This window comes from Mytilus galloprovincialis, chromosome 13 (genome assembly GCF_965363235.1).
Source record: "Mytilus galloprovincialis chromosome 13, xbMytGall1.hap1.1, whole genome shotgun sequence".
Taxonomy (NCBI): Eukaryota; Metazoa; Mollusca; class Bivalvia; order Mytilida; family Mytilidae; genus Mytilus; species Mytilus galloprovincialis.
In genome coordinates, this window is record NC_134850.1 from 15,230,707 (window position 1) to 15,249,979 (window position 19,273).

At 32.6% G+C, this 19,273-nt stretch overlaps 1 protein-coding gene across 4 annotated transcripts in view; it reads left to right on the plus strand.

The window, feature by feature from the left end:
- The first annotated feature begins 13,409 nt into the window (after positions 1–13,409).
- LOC143056732 (ATP-dependent RNA helicase DDX19A-like) overlaps positions 13,410–19,273 on the plus strand; it is a 40,834-nt gene continuing 34,970 nt past the window's right edge. For 2 of the 4 annotated variants that reach the window (XM_076229883.1, XM_076229884.1), the window contains exons 1-2: positions 13,476–13,504; positions 18,824–18,884. In XM_076229883.1, coding sequence (XP_076085998.1) covers positions 13,491–13,504; positions 18,824–18,884 — 75 coding nt within the window. In that variant the 5' untranslated portion in view covers positions 13,476–13,490. Of the gene's footprint in view, positions 13,505–18,823; positions 18,885–19,273 lie in introns of all 4 variants that reach the window. The other 2 variants (XM_076229886.1, XM_076229885.1) reach the window with 2 other exon arrangements.

A 19,273-nucleotide genomic window follows, 5' to 3' on the forward strand; every position in this document is an offset into this window, starting at 1 on the left:
ACCCGAGAAGCTGCTCCATGTGGAATTAAAGATATTTTACAAAAGACAAATTTGGACTCTATAGGGATAAATTTTGGATTTCCTGGGGAAGGCGTGCAAATAATGCCAAATTGACACATGGCTTCAAATACATTATTTAAACAAACTTCAGTAAAAGCTTTATATTATATTATATTAAGACTCGGTTTACTTACCAATCTCTGAATTTCTCAAAACTCAATTCAGATTTCATGGATAAAAAAAAATAAAACAATCATAAATTATTATAATTGAAAAATAATATAGGGTAACAAACACATACTAAATTTGTTGTGCAATTTGCTTTTATTATATATGTCACCATGGTCATGTATGTATTAATTTACAATATTCTGGATGGGAGCATTTCCATTTTGGTATTACTATATTTTATTGAATTATTATCCAGTCAATTTATAGTCTATGCAATGTAATAATTAGCTGCGGAACTGTAGCTCTTAGGTCCTTATGTTATTTTTTGACTATTTGCGGACCATAGGTCCTTATGTTATTTTTTGACTATTTGCGGACATAATAATAATCGCTGGGACCCAACCCTCCCCTTACCTGGGACAGTGGTGTAAGAGTACAAAATAAAAACAAACTATAAAATTCAGTTGAAAAAGTCTTAAATCTTAACTCATCATGAGATGGATACAAGTAGAAATAAATAAAACCAAGAAAAAGGGGGCATGGTCAGGTACTATTACATTCAAACAACTGAAAGAGACTTAATACAGATCTAGATTATTTACTCTAAGCAAACTCAAGCTTAATAGGAGATGTGAAAACACCCTAAATATGATAGGTCCTGCAACTTTTGAAAGAGACTCCAAAAAATTAAAAGGGAACTCAATCTAAATTTTGTGTTAAAATTTCATGAGAAATTGTTCAAAGCAAAGGATAAGGGGCATTAAAGGATTATTTTTTGTCCAAGAATATAAACTATTCCAAAAAGCCCCATTATGTTTGGAAATGCATAAATTTAAGAAACATGATTTAAAAACATAATATTTTTTGTCTGATAATGTCACAATTACATCATGAAAACGAGGACAAATATAGAATTTATGCAGTTTCCAAAACAACAAAATAATTTAAGAAAACCTTTATTATAACTATTAACATAATCTCACTAAATATAAATTTTTTCTTGGATGGGCACATATAGTCTAAAATATAATTTTATTTGACAAAAAAACAAGGAAAATTAAGAAATTTTACAAATTTGGTCAAAGTTTATTACCATGGTAACTCTTTAGTTGTAAAAAAACCCCATTATTTTCTGAATATGGTGTACCTTAGTCTAGTTTGGACAAATTTTGAAATATTTAGGATAACTGTTAAATTAGCAGTAATATACCTTTTTTAGTTAGCCCCTACTACTTTGATTTTAAAGGATGGATGGACAAACAATGGCATACCATATACATCCCTTACCTACCAGAAGTTACAAAGTTATAAAAAATACGTTTATATATTTTCAGATCACAATTATGTCAACCTAATCAGTGGAAGTCTACAAGTTACATGAGAAGCATTGAAAGCCTGCAGAGATTCTACATGTATACATAAATGGAATAGACTCACACTTAAAAATAACTTTTAGACAAGACTAATGCACTCTCAATTTCAATGAGTGAATTGAAGTGCATACTAGCTGCGCATGAAAATTTGTGTGCAATTTTTAAATATTTATTTTCGTTTTATTGATTGTTGTTTTCAAAAAATTATATGTCTTCATAAATTAATCATGAACATACATGTATTGTTGTTAATAATTAAAATAGATATAAAGAATATTTTTATCTCAGTTTTAGCCAAATAATACAGTTAAATCTGATTTAACTTTTTTCCAAATATATAAACATATAAATACAAGGAGATTTGGGGGTATAGGTTCATTGGACAGCATCCCAACAACACAATACACACGACTAAAGTTGAATACAATTTTCCAAAACAGAATAGTTTAAAACTTTCAATTGGCCATTCATCAAAAAGTGTGAATATATTCAAATTTATAGCCCAACAAATAAAGATCTGCTATCAACAAAAAGAAAACAGTAATAAAATTATCTCGCAAATGAATTATTATTGTGCAAACAGGGTTAACCCAATCTCAAAATGGATACATTATAAACACTTTTGATTAAATAGTAGATTTTATCATATGCATAAAAAAAATGCAGTATTACAACTGCTTTTACTACAATGACATTCATTTTTGTCATGAATTTGATGTTAAAATAATTATGGCATATATTACCATATGAGATATTCAAGCTCCATGTAGCTATCAGTTTTTTGTCGAGCGTGCGACTTTTGTCGCAGAAAGCTCGACATAGGGAGAGTGATCTGGCGGCAGCTGTTTATGCTAACTTCTTAAAAGCTTTGTATTTTAGAAGGTGGAAGACCTGGATGCTTCATACTTTGTATATAGATGCTTCATGTTACAAAGTTTCCGTCAGTCACATGTCCAATGTCCTTGACCTCATTTTCATGGTTCAGTGACTACTTGAAAAAAAGTTAAGATTTTTTGTAATGTGAAATTCTCTCTTATCATAAGTAAAAGGATAACTATATTTGGTATGTGCGTAGCTTGCAAGGTCCTCATGCCTGTCAGACAGTTTTCACTTGGCCTTGACCTCATTTCATGGATCAGTGAACAAGGTTAAGTTTTGGTGGTCAAGTCCATATCTCAGATACTATAAGCAATAGGTCTAGTATATTCGGTGAATGGAAGCACTGTAAGGTGTACATGTCCAACTGGCAGTTGTCATCTGACCTTGACCTCATTTTCATGGTTCAGTGGTCAAAGTTAAGTTTTTGAGTTTTGGTCTTTTTTTTCTAATACTATATGCAATAGGTCAACTATATTTGGTGTATGGAAATATTTTATGATCTATATATCAGTTGTGCAGGTTTTATTTGACCTTGACCTCATTTTCACAGTTCATTGCTCAGTGTTAAAGTTTTGTGTTTTGGTCTGGTTTTTTTAAACTATAAGCAATAGGTCAACTATATTTGTTGTATGGAAGAATTGTTAGCTGTACATGTCTGCCTGGCATGGTTCATCTGACCTTGAGCTCATTTTCATGGTTCATTGGTCAATGTTAAGTTTTCTTGGTTAATGTTATGTTTATGTGACAGTTGAAATAAAGCTTTATATTTAGGACTATCAACATAATATCAATGATTAGTAAAGAAGGCGAGACATTTCAGCGTGTGCACTCTTGTGTTTCCTTACTGAATAAAAATTATGAGATTTCAATTGCTAGTGAGACAATAATTTAGCAGTGACAAACAGGCAATTGGACCAGATTCCTTTTCAAAGTTTTTGAAATATAAGCAATTGATTTACAGTACATATATTCATCACTGGTTTAATGCACACAACTACAATAACAATTATTGTTAATGCCAAGAGTATCAGGACATAATTTGGGTGTAACAGCTACCAAGGTATCTGTTAGCTTAAAACCCAGTCCCCAATCATGTATATTAAATAATTGAAATTGGTTAATGTGCAGTAAAAGTAAAGAGTATATGTACAATAATGTAAGAGAGAAGGGGTCAAGATAATGTTTTGATGAGCAGTAATAAAAATACAATAAAAATTAATGCAGCAAGGTTCAGTATTTCAAAGAATTATTTCATAAGTGTCTAGGTAAAATGTTTGAACAAGAATAGGATTCATAATTATTAGGACCATTACACCTACATATACCATTCATCTATTAAAAGGGGGGGCAGGTTTGTTTTCTCTCTCGGAAGTAACATAAATTTAAACTGCATTGATCAATTTGTTTTATACAACTGCTAGAAATTTGTGGCTGTGTAATGGTATGGTGATGTCATCATTGGGAGACATTTAGTTTTTAGACAATAACTAAAGTATAAGAGAAGGGATCTGTACAAGATGGTCCAACCGGTCCAAAATTAAAGTTTTTGTTTGATTTTTATAAAAAATAAATATTAAGGTTTTTTTGTTATGCTGAATCTAACCATGAATTTAGATTTTGAGCCCCATTATTAAATTAGTCCACATTGAAGTCCTAAGGGTCCAAAACTAAACATAATTAGTTTTCATTAAAAGTTCAATTCTTCTGATTCTTTGATATGCTGAATCTCAACATGTATTTATATTTTGAATATTACACCATATTACATGTACATATTATAAGGGAAATATCCAGTTTTAAAATTTAAAGTTCTTAGTCCACATTCAATCTGTGCCAGAAATCAAGCTATGTCAAATATATATATAATCACAATCCAAATTGAGAGCTGTATCAAGCTTGAATGTTGTGTCCATTATTGTTCAGGGTTCCACCTCTGGGTAGTATCTAGCGGCACCCAACCATGCCAACAGAGCATTATATTTTGGAAGGAACAAACTTATTTTAACAATTCACTTTTGAAAACAATTATTATAGATACAACGTACATAAATGCTGATTTCATGAATTTTCTTGTTTCATTACACCTCTGTCATGATTGATGAAAAGAAAGACTGACCATATTCATACTTGAGTTGATGATGTCATAAAAAAGTTCAAGTGGTATCAAGCCTGCAATAACTCTTGGATGTGTGGCTGTTCACAAATAAAATAAAACTGAATAAACATTATAATTGCTATTGTAGGTAAGAAAATCTGGAACACATGTTAAAATATGTCACATTTTGTAAGGTTTGACATGACAAAATGACTGAGATTACTAAATAAGTTTTAGTCATTGCAGACTGTGGCACATGCAGTTATACCTTATGACCTATAGTTGCTTAAATCAATATCATTTGAACTTTGGTGGATAGTCACATTAGCAATCATACCTGAACTCCATATTTTAATCATCATGTATATTACAGCACATAATGTGTTAAGAGTTTCTGTTCCAATCATTGTATAAATATCAAATGGCCAATATATTATGTGCTACTCAAGTTAGTGAACATATTGAAGGGCAAGTTAACATGGTCATTTGTTAATTAGTCACAAATGTGTTCACTATATGTCAATGATGCAAACTTTAAAGTTTATATATGTAGGGTTGTAGTCTAACTGACAACCTCTTTACTTCATACAGAGAATGTCTTGTCATAGTGAAAGTACAAAAGTGAAAAGAATGAAAATGGCACGTACATTTTTATGTTTATGTTATTTGCAAAAACTTTTCCCAGATAACCTTACTTCTATCTGGTATTTTTTACTAACAATGTTAAACCTTGAACAGAAATGATATGAACCTACAGTCTTATATTACATGGGAAGGGGCACTGACTGACCTAAAAAAAAAAGGGGGGGGGTTGTTGTTTCCAGTCATGCTTCAGTGATTCCCTATATAATAAACCAACATTTTCCAGGGAAAAAGGGGGGGCTGGGCCACCCTGGATCCGACTATAAATGGATAAAAGATGTCCCTTTATGTTCATAATGAGAAAAGGAAACATGGAAAGGCTTGCATAATTTGGTAGACCAAACTTCCTCCGTTGACAACCGCATATTCATTCAAATCATCATTTGTACCTGCCCAAGTTTATGTTGCAGCATTTTGGCTTGTTTTCCCTTTGGACTTAGGAGGGACTATGCGCCTAACATACATTTCAATTATATATATATCTGATTCACGTTTCCCTCCATGTTTACTTTTCAAAGGGTTCGGGGAGATAACTTAGATAAGAATGCACACATAATAAAGGTCCTGTGTGGGACGTAAATTTAATGCTCATTTTTTAAATCTAGGAAAAGTTGTTTAAATTTTGGGAAGAAATTATCAAATTGAAGTTTTTCAAGCCGGTAACTAATGGTTCTGAGGAAATTTATTGCGTAGATAATCGTTCCAAAATTTGGAACGAATTTCGAAAGCCGGTGGCAGTGATTGATGGAGTAAAGGAAAACAGTTCCGGAACGGAAACGATCACTGTCAGGAGTTTGCCTCAAATGAGGGGTAATTTTAATCCGGGTTCGCCCCTGGTTAAGGCGTTCACACTACCTAAATTTAACCCGGATTAACTAATTCGGGTCGAACCCGGTTTAAAAAGGCATAGTGTGAACGGGGTATAAGTTGCTCACCAGAGAAACGCTACGCAAGCGTTTAAACCCGCGTTCCATAAGTTTGAAGTACGTCGAAATGCAAAGGTATACGCTTAGTGAATGCTTTTACTTCAGGAAAATTTTAATGGAACATATAAAAAATTTCATTCAGCATAAGCGTTTGTCAAGCGTATACCTGTAAACTGCACGCACATAATATACACGCTACACGAGCGTTGAAAACTCTACAGATAAGTTTGAGACACGTTAAGGGCACATTGCATACAAAAATACTCGTCGCCTTAATTAAAGCTTTTATTCAGGAGAAGTCCGATACGGGTGAAACTTCATCAAACCTACAGAAGATATTACACCCTCTCCAACCATGCAACATGGGACTAGACATAGAAGTACAGGAACTACTCCCATTAGTTTGAGCTGTACAAGATCTACAAAAATATCCCGCCTGCCTCAAAGGTGCATAGGATCGACCATGGTCCAGCACTAATGATACAAGTATTAACCAGAGTTACAATATGACGTGGTAGTAAGTCTTTTAAGGCCACCGAACGGCCTCCAAAAATTAAAAAAACACTATTTAGTCGGCTATTTAATGCCCCGATCATTTAGATTTAAAAACAAAAATCAAACAAAACTAAACAGCCTTATTGATAACAAAAGCGGACATAGACAGACTGGTAACATGTAAACAGACGGGCGAATGTGACAGACTTATTGACAAACATTCACATATAGACAGACCTGCAGTTGGGAATGTAGAAAGACTAGGGGAAACACTTAGGTACGCTTTACGCACACCCAATACACGCTTTAAGCTCGTTGTGCGCTCGTTGTGCACACGATACAGATATGATTGACAGGTTAAATGCATCAAAATTACTAGCGTATTGGTAGCGTGCATGATTGTTTTGGCAACGGCCGACATACGTCGGATCTATACGTTGATGTGTGAAGCCGGTATTACATTAAGTAAACAGGCAATGTCAGTTTCTAATTCTTATGCACAACAAAAGTAATATAAGACAATACATCTTTATTAAACAATTATCTAATATATATATAATGCCAAACAAGCATTTGGGTTAACGATTGCATTTCTTTTTTTAAAGAAAGCAACTTGTGTAGAAAATTGTACGGCAAAATTTATGTATCTTACATTCTACTGGCTTTATAAATAGATTGTTAACTGTTTAAGTTTTAGATGATAAATCATGACATGCAGGTTATAAATCTCACCATTTCCATCTGTAGAAATTACATTAATAGTGAACATATGAAAATCACCTTAAGAGAACAAGTTCGGAGGTCAATCCTTAGCAGAAATACATAGATGAATCAGCCCAAACCTCTAAAGAAGATATGTATGATTAGATACCCGATCTTATTGAATCCCTGAGGTCAATGAAACTTTTAGAATATTTTAAATCTACCTTTATTGCTATAATAAACTGACCCCTGATCAACAATATAGCCTTCCATCTTCTCCGTAGATATTGGCATTTTTTTTCTCACAATCAACAACTTCATTTTTAAATGGATGTCTACGAGAAAACCATGCAAAATCAAAAAAAAATTATGAAAGGGGTTGTGGAGTTTTCAGCTGATTTTGGGTTCCTAGTAAAGTATTAAGTACATCTAATAGTTCTATGTATAAAAAATGACAATTTATCTCAAAATATGTGAATACAGGGCAATTCTATTTTAGTACCAAATTTGCTGGTTTTCTCATAGATGTCCAATTTGAAAACGGGACCAACAATTAAGAATCTACATACACAGTTAGATTCGGCATATCAAAGAACCTCAATTATTCAATTTTTGATGCCCGTTTGCAGGGGCGTAGCTGCCGTTAGGCACTTTAGGCACGTGCCTACACATATTTTTTTCAAATATTTTTGTTTTGTTTAAAAAAAATAATAAACAACGTTATTTGTAAATGAACGCCAGTGAAGTTGTCAAAACTCTTTAATTGTCGAATGTCATCTGTACACTAGTCTCTCGTTCTTAGTGAATGGAATATTGGATTGAATTGAATGTTTTTATGATTTTACTTTATATAGAAACTGTAAACTAGAGCTTTGGTTCAGATCATTTCACTTCTATCAACAAAAACTTGAATAAACCTCAACTTAGACACATGAGTTTTTAATTAGTTAATTGTTGTTAGTTTTCAACTAGCTTTCCACTTTGCCTTCACCCGACTTGCCAATGTTGGTCGTCCATTTGGCTGTGCAGGATGTATAAATACGCAGTCACGTCTGGTCAGAACGCGGACAATAAATCCGATGCCTAGTAGTAGAGAGAATGCCACTATTTGAGGAGTTCGGTGTTGGTCTACTGAAAGGCAAAATTTCTGCTCCTATCCAATAATTCCTCATTTTCCAATGCATGGCATTTTCAAATTTCCAGACCTTCGTCCTGGACGACACCTATTACAGGACCTAGCTCCCTGTTGTATTTATTGTAAATAATTTTTTTTTGTCCTGAACCTGCATAAATATTTGACACTGGATGTTTAAAAATCACTCAACTAGCTTCTAGTAATTTTGAGTACTCAGGTCTGCGTGTAATGACCACAATTGTTCAAATATCTAAGCAGGTAGGGATTTTTCAGTATAGGATAAAAAACAAATCATAAAGCAATACGAATTTCTTGAATTTTGATACGATAGTATGAACAGAACAGAACTTTTGCATTAGGCATCGACTATGTGTTTGTGTGGCTAGGGTTTAAGAATCAAAAGATTGATGGTTTTTGTCTAGCCAAAAGGATAGTTTTATTTTATATTTATATCAGTGTTTACGTGCCTATTCTTTTTAAATAAATGATTGCCACAATATGTACTGTTAATTAAGTTAAACGTATATATCAATCAGAACGGAATAAGTATGAAAATACCAAACAGGGTGTACTGCTTAATTAAAGGGATACGCTTATCAGGAACATATATATTGTTAGGTATACTTTTCCCAGCGCTGATCTACGCTGGGCAATGCATATTGTAATTATATTTTTTTTTCATATTTCCGATTGTACTGCGTTATATAATTCACCAGTCAGATGTTATGGTGAATTATTCATAATTCGTCGAACTTTTCATCATGTATATCATAATTATCACGATAACCAGTAAATTTAATATTTTTGTAAATAAAATTTTGCAGCTAAAATGCTGAAAACCGTTTTCCGTCGGGGAGGCTTTGCCCCCCTGAACCCCCTACCAGGGCTCTGCCCTGGACCTACTGGAGGCCTTGCGCGCCCCCCAGACCCCTACCAGGGCTCTGCCCTTGACTTACTTGGGGCCTTGAGCGGCCCCAGACCCCCTGCCGATTGGTGCCTACAGTTGACTGAATACCTAGCTACGCCACTGGTTTGGTCCCCAATTCCTAAACTGTTGGGACCAAAACTCCTAAAATCAATCCCAACCTTCCTTTTGTGGTCATAAACCTTGTGTCAAAATTTCATAGATTTCTATTTACTTATACTAAAGTTATAGTGTGAAAACCAAATGTCTTTGGACGACATCGACGACGCAGACGTGATACCAATATACGACCAAAAATTTTTCAATTTTTGCGGTCATATAAAAACATAACTACTACCACTATACAAAGAAAATGAGGTCAAGGTCTGATGACACCAGCCAGTTGGACATGTACACCTTAGTCCTTCCATAAACCAAATATATTAGACCTATAGCTTATAGCATCTGAGATATGAACTTGACCACCAAAACATAACCTTGTTCACTGATCCATGAAGTGAGGTTGAGGTCAAGTGAAAACTGTCTGACGGGCATGAGGAACTTGCAAGGTACCCACTTACTAAATATAGTTTAAGATTACAAAAAATCTTTTTTTCAAGTAGTCACTGAACCATAAAAAAATGAGGTCAAGGACATAAGACATGTAAGTGACAGAAACTTCGTCATCCAGGTCTTCCACCTTCTACAATATAAAGCTTTTAAGAAGTTAGATAACACCATCGCCGCTGGATCACTATTACTATGTCGAGTTTTCTGCAACTAAAGTCCAAGGCTTGCCAAAAATTGGAAAGGGAGCTCAAGTCATAGATACAATCAATTCATCAAAGTTTCATGCCAATTGTGTTTTTTTAGTTATTGTCCAACATGTTGACGACGGACAGAATAATACCATAATACGTACATCAAACGGGCATAAAAAAAACTTCTACAGGTCAACTATGTATAAGTTTGAAAGTCAATAGACCATGACTGAGGGGGATAGTCTTTTTTTTACATGACTGAGGGGATAGTTAGTTCAGATTTTTTGTCGCATCTCCTTTTATCAATGTGCCTGTAAACTAAGAACAGAAATTCACCCATTGTGCTGCCAAGCAGACCCTCACATGGAATTGGTGTAAAGACTAAGTTCACTCTTATAGATCAACTAGTATTGTTTTTATCCCACATATTCCTTAAAAATGACATATTGATATTTTTAGAACAGATGTAAGATTTCTGCACTATATTTTGTGTGTCAAGTCAGTACCATTGAGGGTTTTAATTCCTTTTCATAAATCTGTAGCAAATAAACAAGGTCCAAAAACTGGGTTACCTGTACTATTAAAGATTGTATATGAAACAGATTGCAATCATGATAATAACAAATAAAAACAGTGACAAAATTATTTCTTTAATACAAAGTATAACAAATCTACTAATATATTATCATTATATAAAATGTAATGTATTTCTTTCATATTGCTATTTTCATAAATCTTTGAATTTTGCTAATCATTTTATGTAACAGCTAACTCAGAATTTTTATCTCTCTGTGAAATAGATTTGGGAACGAGACAATATCATGTGTCATTAACATTGCTTTGGAAAAAGCTATGAACACAATAATTATGATATTTTTGAAAAGTTCTGTCTATTCAATTTTTCATTCCTAACAATTATAGATTATCTACAGTTTTAGAAACGAGAGGAGGTTTCTAGTTTCATTGCAGGGGTTGGCGCATAACACCCTTCGATGAGATTGCATCCAAGAATTTCCCTCTTGTTTCCAAAACCAGAGATAATTAATAAAATGTTCAATAGACAGAAATTTTCAAAAAAAAATTCTTTTATTTGATATATTTCATCATTACATATTACATTTTAAAATGAAAATTTTCAGAAATATTTTAATTACAAACAGTGGAAAGAATAAACAAAACAATATACAGAAATGAGCAACAATTTGTTATCAAAAATCCAAAATTCACACAAGATGTGGAATATTTCCACAAAGTATTACTTAATTGATACTCAATATTAATTTTGTTCCAGCATATATATGTGTAAAAATTAAGTTTTAATTTGAAAAAAAACAAGTCGGCAAAATAAAAATTCATTAAAGCAATTTTTTGAAATACCTTTTTATTTTACATTCTATAATGAATGATTCATTGATTTATTTTTGGTTTAATCGCCACTTTCAATTTTGTTTTGGTAGAGCCTTGACAAGGACTGCTATTTACAGCAAAATTGACCTATAAGTGCTTTCAAATACCTTAAAATTGTACAATTTGTCCTCTTTGAAGGTAATTTTATGATTTTAAATAAGATAATGGGAAAAGTTTTAGAAATTTACCCCAAAAATGAGACAGACTTGAAGTTTTTCACTATGATCCAGCATTTATTTTTAAATCACTTTTTGTCGCGTTTCAACATCAACTGCTAACCTTCATAAAATCTTTATTACTGAACCAATTTTAAAAACTAAGGTACCATTTTCATCGTAACAGCTAGTAGAACACAGAAAATATAATAAAAATTGAAGTAGAAGGGGAAAAATTTCACCTTAATTTATTCATGTTATTAGTATCCGAGCAAGTAAAATACGGATCTATCAGACCTCAACACACAAGGCATAAAATACATGGAAAATGGCTTTCCATGATAAGTGTAATGTCATATCCATCAGCCGAAATAAAAATCCGTTCGCATATAACATGTATAATTACACTTTACATGGCCACATTCTTGAACATGTTGATAAGGCAAAATACCTAGGTGTGACAATTCAATCAGACTTAAAATGACACAGTCACATAAACAACATCTGTAATAAAGCCAACAGCACACTAGGTTTCCTTCGAAGGAATCTTAACATCAGTTCCACCTCAGTAAAGGAACAGGCATATACATCTTTAGTCAGACCATCACTAGAATATGCCTGTTTAGTTTGGGACCCTTACTTTACTGAGGATATTAACAAAATAGAAAAAGTACAAATAAGGGCTGCTAGATATGTCACAGTGACACTAACCGACACAGAAACACCTCAAGCGTTAGTGACATGATAGATCATTTAAAATGGAGAGACCTCGCACACAGAAGAACAGATGCGCGCCTGGTCATGTGTTATCATTGAAAATCACATATCATCTCATTGCAATCATGCACAAAAACAGACAGACTAATTCAACCGCTCAGACAGTCCAGGAACATGCACACACTCTCATACAAATTTCATCCTGCAGAACACAAATAAGGCAACAATCATTTTTTCCACGCACAATTAAAATCTGGAACAGCCTTCCCCTGAGTATTGTGATGAGCGACTCTATAGAGTCGTTCAAAGTAGCCGTCTCAACCTACACCTACAGTCAGTACTAAATTCATCATGTCATGATGTGTAAAAAGTTTTATCTAAAATTAATATTAAAAATTAAAAATTAAAAATATGCACTACCAGTCCACTTATCTTTGTAATTTTTTTTTTTTTTTATAATCACAAATTTGTTATATTTCACTGTATATATGTCTTCACAAAGCAATGCGCAGTACAAGTGACGTAAACTTCAACGTGTTGAAGGCGGTCATTATATAGTAGAAGTAGAAGTATATTATAAATTTTCCATTCACATAGGCGGATCCAGGGGGGCCCTTTCGTGGGAAAAATTTGGTTGATTATATAGGGAATCACTGAAGTATGACTGGAGCGGCCCCCTCTTAGGAAAAGTTTTGGATCCGCCACTGATTCAATTGAGGTGATTTTCAAAAGTATTTTTAAGGTTTTAAAATTTTAAGCGTTATCAAATTATCTTCATATATGAGTACTTATTTATTCAATTGAAATTTGAAATATACTCAGGACTAACTCCGCTTACGTTAGAAACGTCTCGGACCCAATTCGATCTTCAAAGAGGTCGAATTAAGTAAGGGGCGAGTTGATGAATTCTTATTTTTGTAAAACTTAGTTTCGAATATAATTGTTAAAATATCAGACCATAGCATATAAAATTGCTTTAAATGCTATTATGAATTAACTTTAATGTTTTCTCTTCAATGTTCTAGTTTAAACTGAAAATCCCTTATTTTTTGTTCAAAATTCGAAACTATTCGCATAGTGAAAATAGAAAAATTGAAAGTGGTGGTGAAACAAAAATATCAATCAAGTATGGTTCTACGTTTGTAATTAATTTTGTGTTGACATTACAATAACTTATTTGTCTGTCTTCTAGGGGAAAATTTTGTTCAGCAAAGTTCCCCAAAAAATATTATGTGTTAATCTAAACAGAAGAAAATGTAAATCCTGCACGTTTTCTTATGCTCATAAATGGGTAACACGAATGACCGAATAACACTGTTATTATCCGAATAACACATGTAATGACCGAATAACTCTTTAAATATCAATATTAACACATTTGATAGTCTGAGATTACTCTGACGTCCAACGGCTGTTTTGCCAGACAAGCTGGGGCCGTGGGAGGTCAGAGCTCGTCCCATATCAAAAAGTGGATATTTGCCCACCCAAAATAGATGCGCTGCTTCGTCGCTTCTGATGCCGACTGACGGTAAAATTTGATTACCAGATTGATTTTATTTAACTTATTGTTAGTTTATGGTCTTACACACAAAGTGATTTTTACAGCCCAATCTCATCCCTCTCATCTCACCAGAACTACTGAACAAGAAAGAAATGGTGGATCTCCTGTAGTTGGTGATCGCAATTGCCAATACTGGTATACCAGTATTGTCCACAATCATGACAATACTGGTATAAACATTTTGTACCAGTATTGTACCAGTATTGTGCTTTTTTTAAAAATAAACAATATAGGTAATTAATCTTTTATTAAAGGTGTCACATATGGACCATAATTTGGTATTTGGCCTTTAGTTTCTTTTTGTATCCTTTTTTATAAGTTCTAAAACTTTAACTTTTATTCTGTGGGTTGTGTTGGTGTTAGAATAGTATTAATGGAACAATTGAGTTTTTCAAGAAAAAAATAATACATTTTGATTCACCGTTTACGTGACAGGAAACCAAACAGGAAACCAATCTTTATTTTCTTTATTTTGCACAATATATTTCAAAAGACATAAATGAACACCATTACTAGTGTTACTTGCTTCATGTTAATATTTAAAATCTATTTTCAATGTTAAATTAAAGTTTTTTTTAAACACAACAGGAAACCATAAGAAACCGAAAGCATTTTTTTAGTTTTATTTTATTGCAAAATCTGCTTAAAATAATCTGAACAGTATACTTTTTCTTAAAATCCATCTTAAATGTAACAGTATTATAAAACTCCTAAATATGTGCTTGTTTAGAAAACAATTAGTACAATTTATTCAGAAATTTCCATATTTTCTTCATTGATACAGGATACCATGATCGTTGTATCTTGATGTTTAGCCAAAAAAATGTATTTATATTTGGTTTTGAAATTCCAGTTATATACAATTTATTCCAAATCATTGGCAATGTAAAATTCTTTAAATCCAGTAAAGAAAAAAACTTTTAACTTGGAATTAAAATCTTTAAAATAGGCACCATGTGATATTTGTGACCTGTACACCATCTACATGGTTTCCACATTTTAACCTACTTTAGTGGGCTAAAATCGATAAAGTACTTCCTTTCAAGTCATGCATGGTAAAAGTTTACTTCTCCTTTGACAAGTTTATTGCGTTTCTGAAAAGTGTTTGCAGAACATGAATAAAAAAAAAATAATTAAAAATTGTGACAAAGATACAAACTTTGTACATTCCAAGTGTAACGGTATATTTTTTATTAAATTATCTTTATTCACCTAAAATATCCAGTAATATTTACTGCTGAAGCAAAATCAATCCAACGAGCATCAGCACAATGATAAGAGACGTAATGTCTATTAAATTTTCCAAGGACACTTTACATTGTTATCAGGAAACAAAGTGTGTTATAACGTCTGTCAAATCTGAAATCGATTTTGTCAAGTCATTGGGCATTTATTTTCACACAAGATCGTATGTAACATTATGCACATAGGAAAAATAATAGACCCCCGGCGCAATCTCTTTGAAAATTGTATTTTCCTTTTTCAAACAAGACGAAACAAGTCTACAGATTATGTTTGCTAACATCCCGTTGGAAACAAAAACAATGTTTAGACCTAGTATTTCATACATCTGACCGTAAGGGCGTGATTACATGTTAGTCACATGTTTCACGTATGACCGGAAATGATTAAAACTTAACAACAAAAACAATTTAAAAAAAAAAAAAAGGAAATAACTGGACTTCTGTTTCGTTTGAAATGTAACGCATAACGATAACGTCATTTTCTAACTTAATTATTACGAAGAACAAAACTAGAATGTAAATCATCTCTGATTTACCTGTTTGAACATCTCGCGAGAGTTCATATTTGCATATTGTTATAAAGAATTCTATTACAACAAAGCAGATTACATCATCTAAAATTTGCGTTACGAAATTGGAAACCAAAGTAACGCTAGTGTTCTTACACCTGCTACAGAAATACTTATAGTTCTCGGCATTTTCTTCTGACTATTCTTATTGGTCGATGTTCTTTATTATTTGAAAGCAAAAGTTATGAATTTGCCGTTGACGATTATCTATAAATCAGTCAGCGTTATGCACTTCGGAAGCGAAAAGTAACGCGAGAAACGACACAAAAATACGGTCGTATAATCTTTGAAATTTGTTAATTTCAATTTTTTTTCTAGGGAAGAGTAGCATACACTTGTATGTTGATAAAAATAAAGGCATCTTTAGATGTAGTTACAACTTTTCTTACAGTAATACATATTTTTATCACTTTTCTATAGTTATAGGAAACGAGCCCAATAGCAAATTATGGTCCATATATGCATAATGAAATTAACATATGACATGACAATTTTATTAGGAATGATTGTGTTAAACTGATGATGCCATAAATGGTACACTGTGATTGTCATCAAATAAAGTTTTAAATCTTTTGATGTTTTTTTTCTTAACCATTCTGTCTCAGCATTTTAACAAACTCTGTACTTTCTTCTATGTTTTCTTTCAGCTCGCTCTTCCAAGATTCATGTAGTATATTTTAGTGAATTTTATATTGACATTAATGCTGTTATAGCTTCTGTATCATCAGCATTGGTATTGTCTATTTCTTCTTCAGATGTGATTTCTGCAACCCCTCCCCCTTCCTATATTGGTATTTAGGTATTCAGTCTCTGTGGACTTTCTCTAACGCTTACTAGATTACAAACTATTTCAGATAGCATTTGTACAGCTCTCTAACTGTCAGAATGCTGGTCTAGTATCAGTATTTGTACCAGTAGATATACATGTATCTGCTACTAATTGTATTGTCCATGGTTCTGAATCAACTGCTTCAACCCTTAACATTCATGAAGACATTTATTAAATTATTACTCAGATAATGAGGGGGGATAGGAGGGGTCCTGATCCCCAAATCCCGGACTTAAAAAAACGAAATCCAGAGGTCCCGAATTTAAATAAAGTAAATCCTGACGTCCCGAAATCCAAAAAAAAGAATTCCCAGATCCCAAAAGGGTCAATCCCGAAATCCCTAGCTTAAAAACACCCGATCCCGAAGTCCCGATAAAGGTCCTATCCCCCCTCGATAATAATAAGCTTTTATTTTATCTATATTGAATTAAATAAAAATAGAAATATGATAAAATTATTAGCAATTGTTTAAATAATAATGATGATATGAGTTAATTTCAATAATCCTTTGTGTAGTTGTGCAAGTATAGTAATGACTTTTAACTGGTTGTTAATTGATTTCACAATTATCCTCTACAATTTTTTTGAGTTCATTTAATCTCCCTTTGATCTTCAATATAGTCTAGTCAACAATACAACTACAATACTGGGACATCAGTAATGTACCAGTATTGCTGTTTTTTTTTAATAAAAAGTTACAATACTGGTACAAATTTTTTATACCAGTATTGACAGTAACTATTGTGGAATGTGGACAATACTGGTATACCAGTATTGCGATCACCAACTACAGGAGATCCGAAATGGTTATATGTATGCCTTTCTTTTTTAAACATCAAATATGTGAAAAGGGGATGAAGCCAGTATAAATTCTTTTTAATTCAGACAAATTATAACTTCAAAATCAGAAACAGAAATACTGTAATGGTTCTGTTGTTAGGGATTTAATTTATGAGTCATTTTCAATGTAAACAAAGAAACTATCATCAGGTAATGTTCATGATGTTTTTTTCATTTAAAGAAATATTAAAAATGAAATTTTTATTGTGGTCCTTCAACTATTTTACTAGACTTGTATATCATATACTTAACAATGTTTACTCAAAGTCCAATGACAATTGGCCGTTTCAGAATCTAAATCATCATGGGTAATTTTAATGTTCGTACCCAAAAATGAAAATAATGTTACGTCATTGGTAGTCCGAGATTACTCTGACGTCCAACGGCTGTTTTGCCAGACAAGCTTAAGCTTGGGCAGTGGGATGTCAGAGCTCGTCCTATATCAAAAAGTGGATATTTGCCCACCCAAAATAGATGGGCTGCTTCATCGCTTCTGGTGCCGACTAATGGCCTTGGAATTATATAAATCGGGCATCAATCTGTTCATTTTTAATTTGGTCATTGGTTGAATTTTCATTGTTTAGAATGTTTTAAACCAATCAGAACGCTTTGGTGTACGCTTTTGTAAATATTACCCAGAATACATTAGATTCTGAAACGACCAATTGAGACCGATAGATAGAAAGATTTCTATGCAAATGTGGGAAAATGAAAAAGTCTGAAAATAAAAAGTGAACGATTTTGAGTTCATTGATTTTTTTTTATTGATTTTTCTACTGTAATTGGGGACTTCATCTCCACATTATATATGCCTTAGTGGTGCTTCCCTTAAAGTTAATAGTGACAACCTGCCAAAATGGGGAATAATTCCCCAAAATATTTAACAATCCCTCAAGTGTTAAAATTTATTTTATCAATTCAACTTTCAAACTTAAAATGACACCTTTGCACAATGAATACTGCACCATTGTCAAAATATGAAATGATAGATGTTGACTGAAACATATTAAGTTACAAGCCAGTGCTCATCACTCACAGTTAAGTCAGACAACCAGGAGAAAAAAATTAAGCTCACACTATGCATGCTATGTTACAGTCAGTGCAATTTGGGGAAACAATGAACTGTATTTATATGTTTTCTTTCAATAACAAAATCATTGGAAAAAAGTAGATTTTCCCCCCTAATTGCACTGATTGTAAACTTGATTTACTTTTTTAAGTTGCTTCTACATGACAAAGTACCAGAGTGTCGAATGTCTAACCACATAGTAAATAACCTGTTGAAAATTATACACTCTGGAGACAAAAGTTGATTTTATGATATAAGTCTATTGTTTTATTGGCTTTTAAATGTAAAATTTCTGATTTGATGCAGGTTTGTGTTATATCATACAATAACTCTTTCTAATGTATTTCAGAATGGCAGATTTAGACTGGGGTGCATCTGTAGATGAACAAGAACAGAAATTAACAGCTAAGGTAAACAGATCTAGATTTTTCTGATCTCAAACATGTAAGAAGTGCTATTGATACTAAAAAAAACTCAGTTTATTTTAGGTCGAAATTTTAATGGGAGGTGAAATTGTAATGACAGAGTGCCATGAGTTTCAAGTTTTTCTTTCTAAAACAGTCACATGTACTTATATATAAGATATAGATTTTATATGTAAAAATGTAACCTGTTGAAACAAATAAATCCTCACTGGCACAGTCATGACAGTAAATTGATTTATAAATAAGTACTGTAAAATGAAAGTTGTTTGTTAAATAATTTTGTCAATCTCTGTCATTAAAGGGTTGTACATTTCATATTATTATAAAAATACCAGCATTTAAGAAAAAAAGGTAACTTTTAGGAAGAATCATTT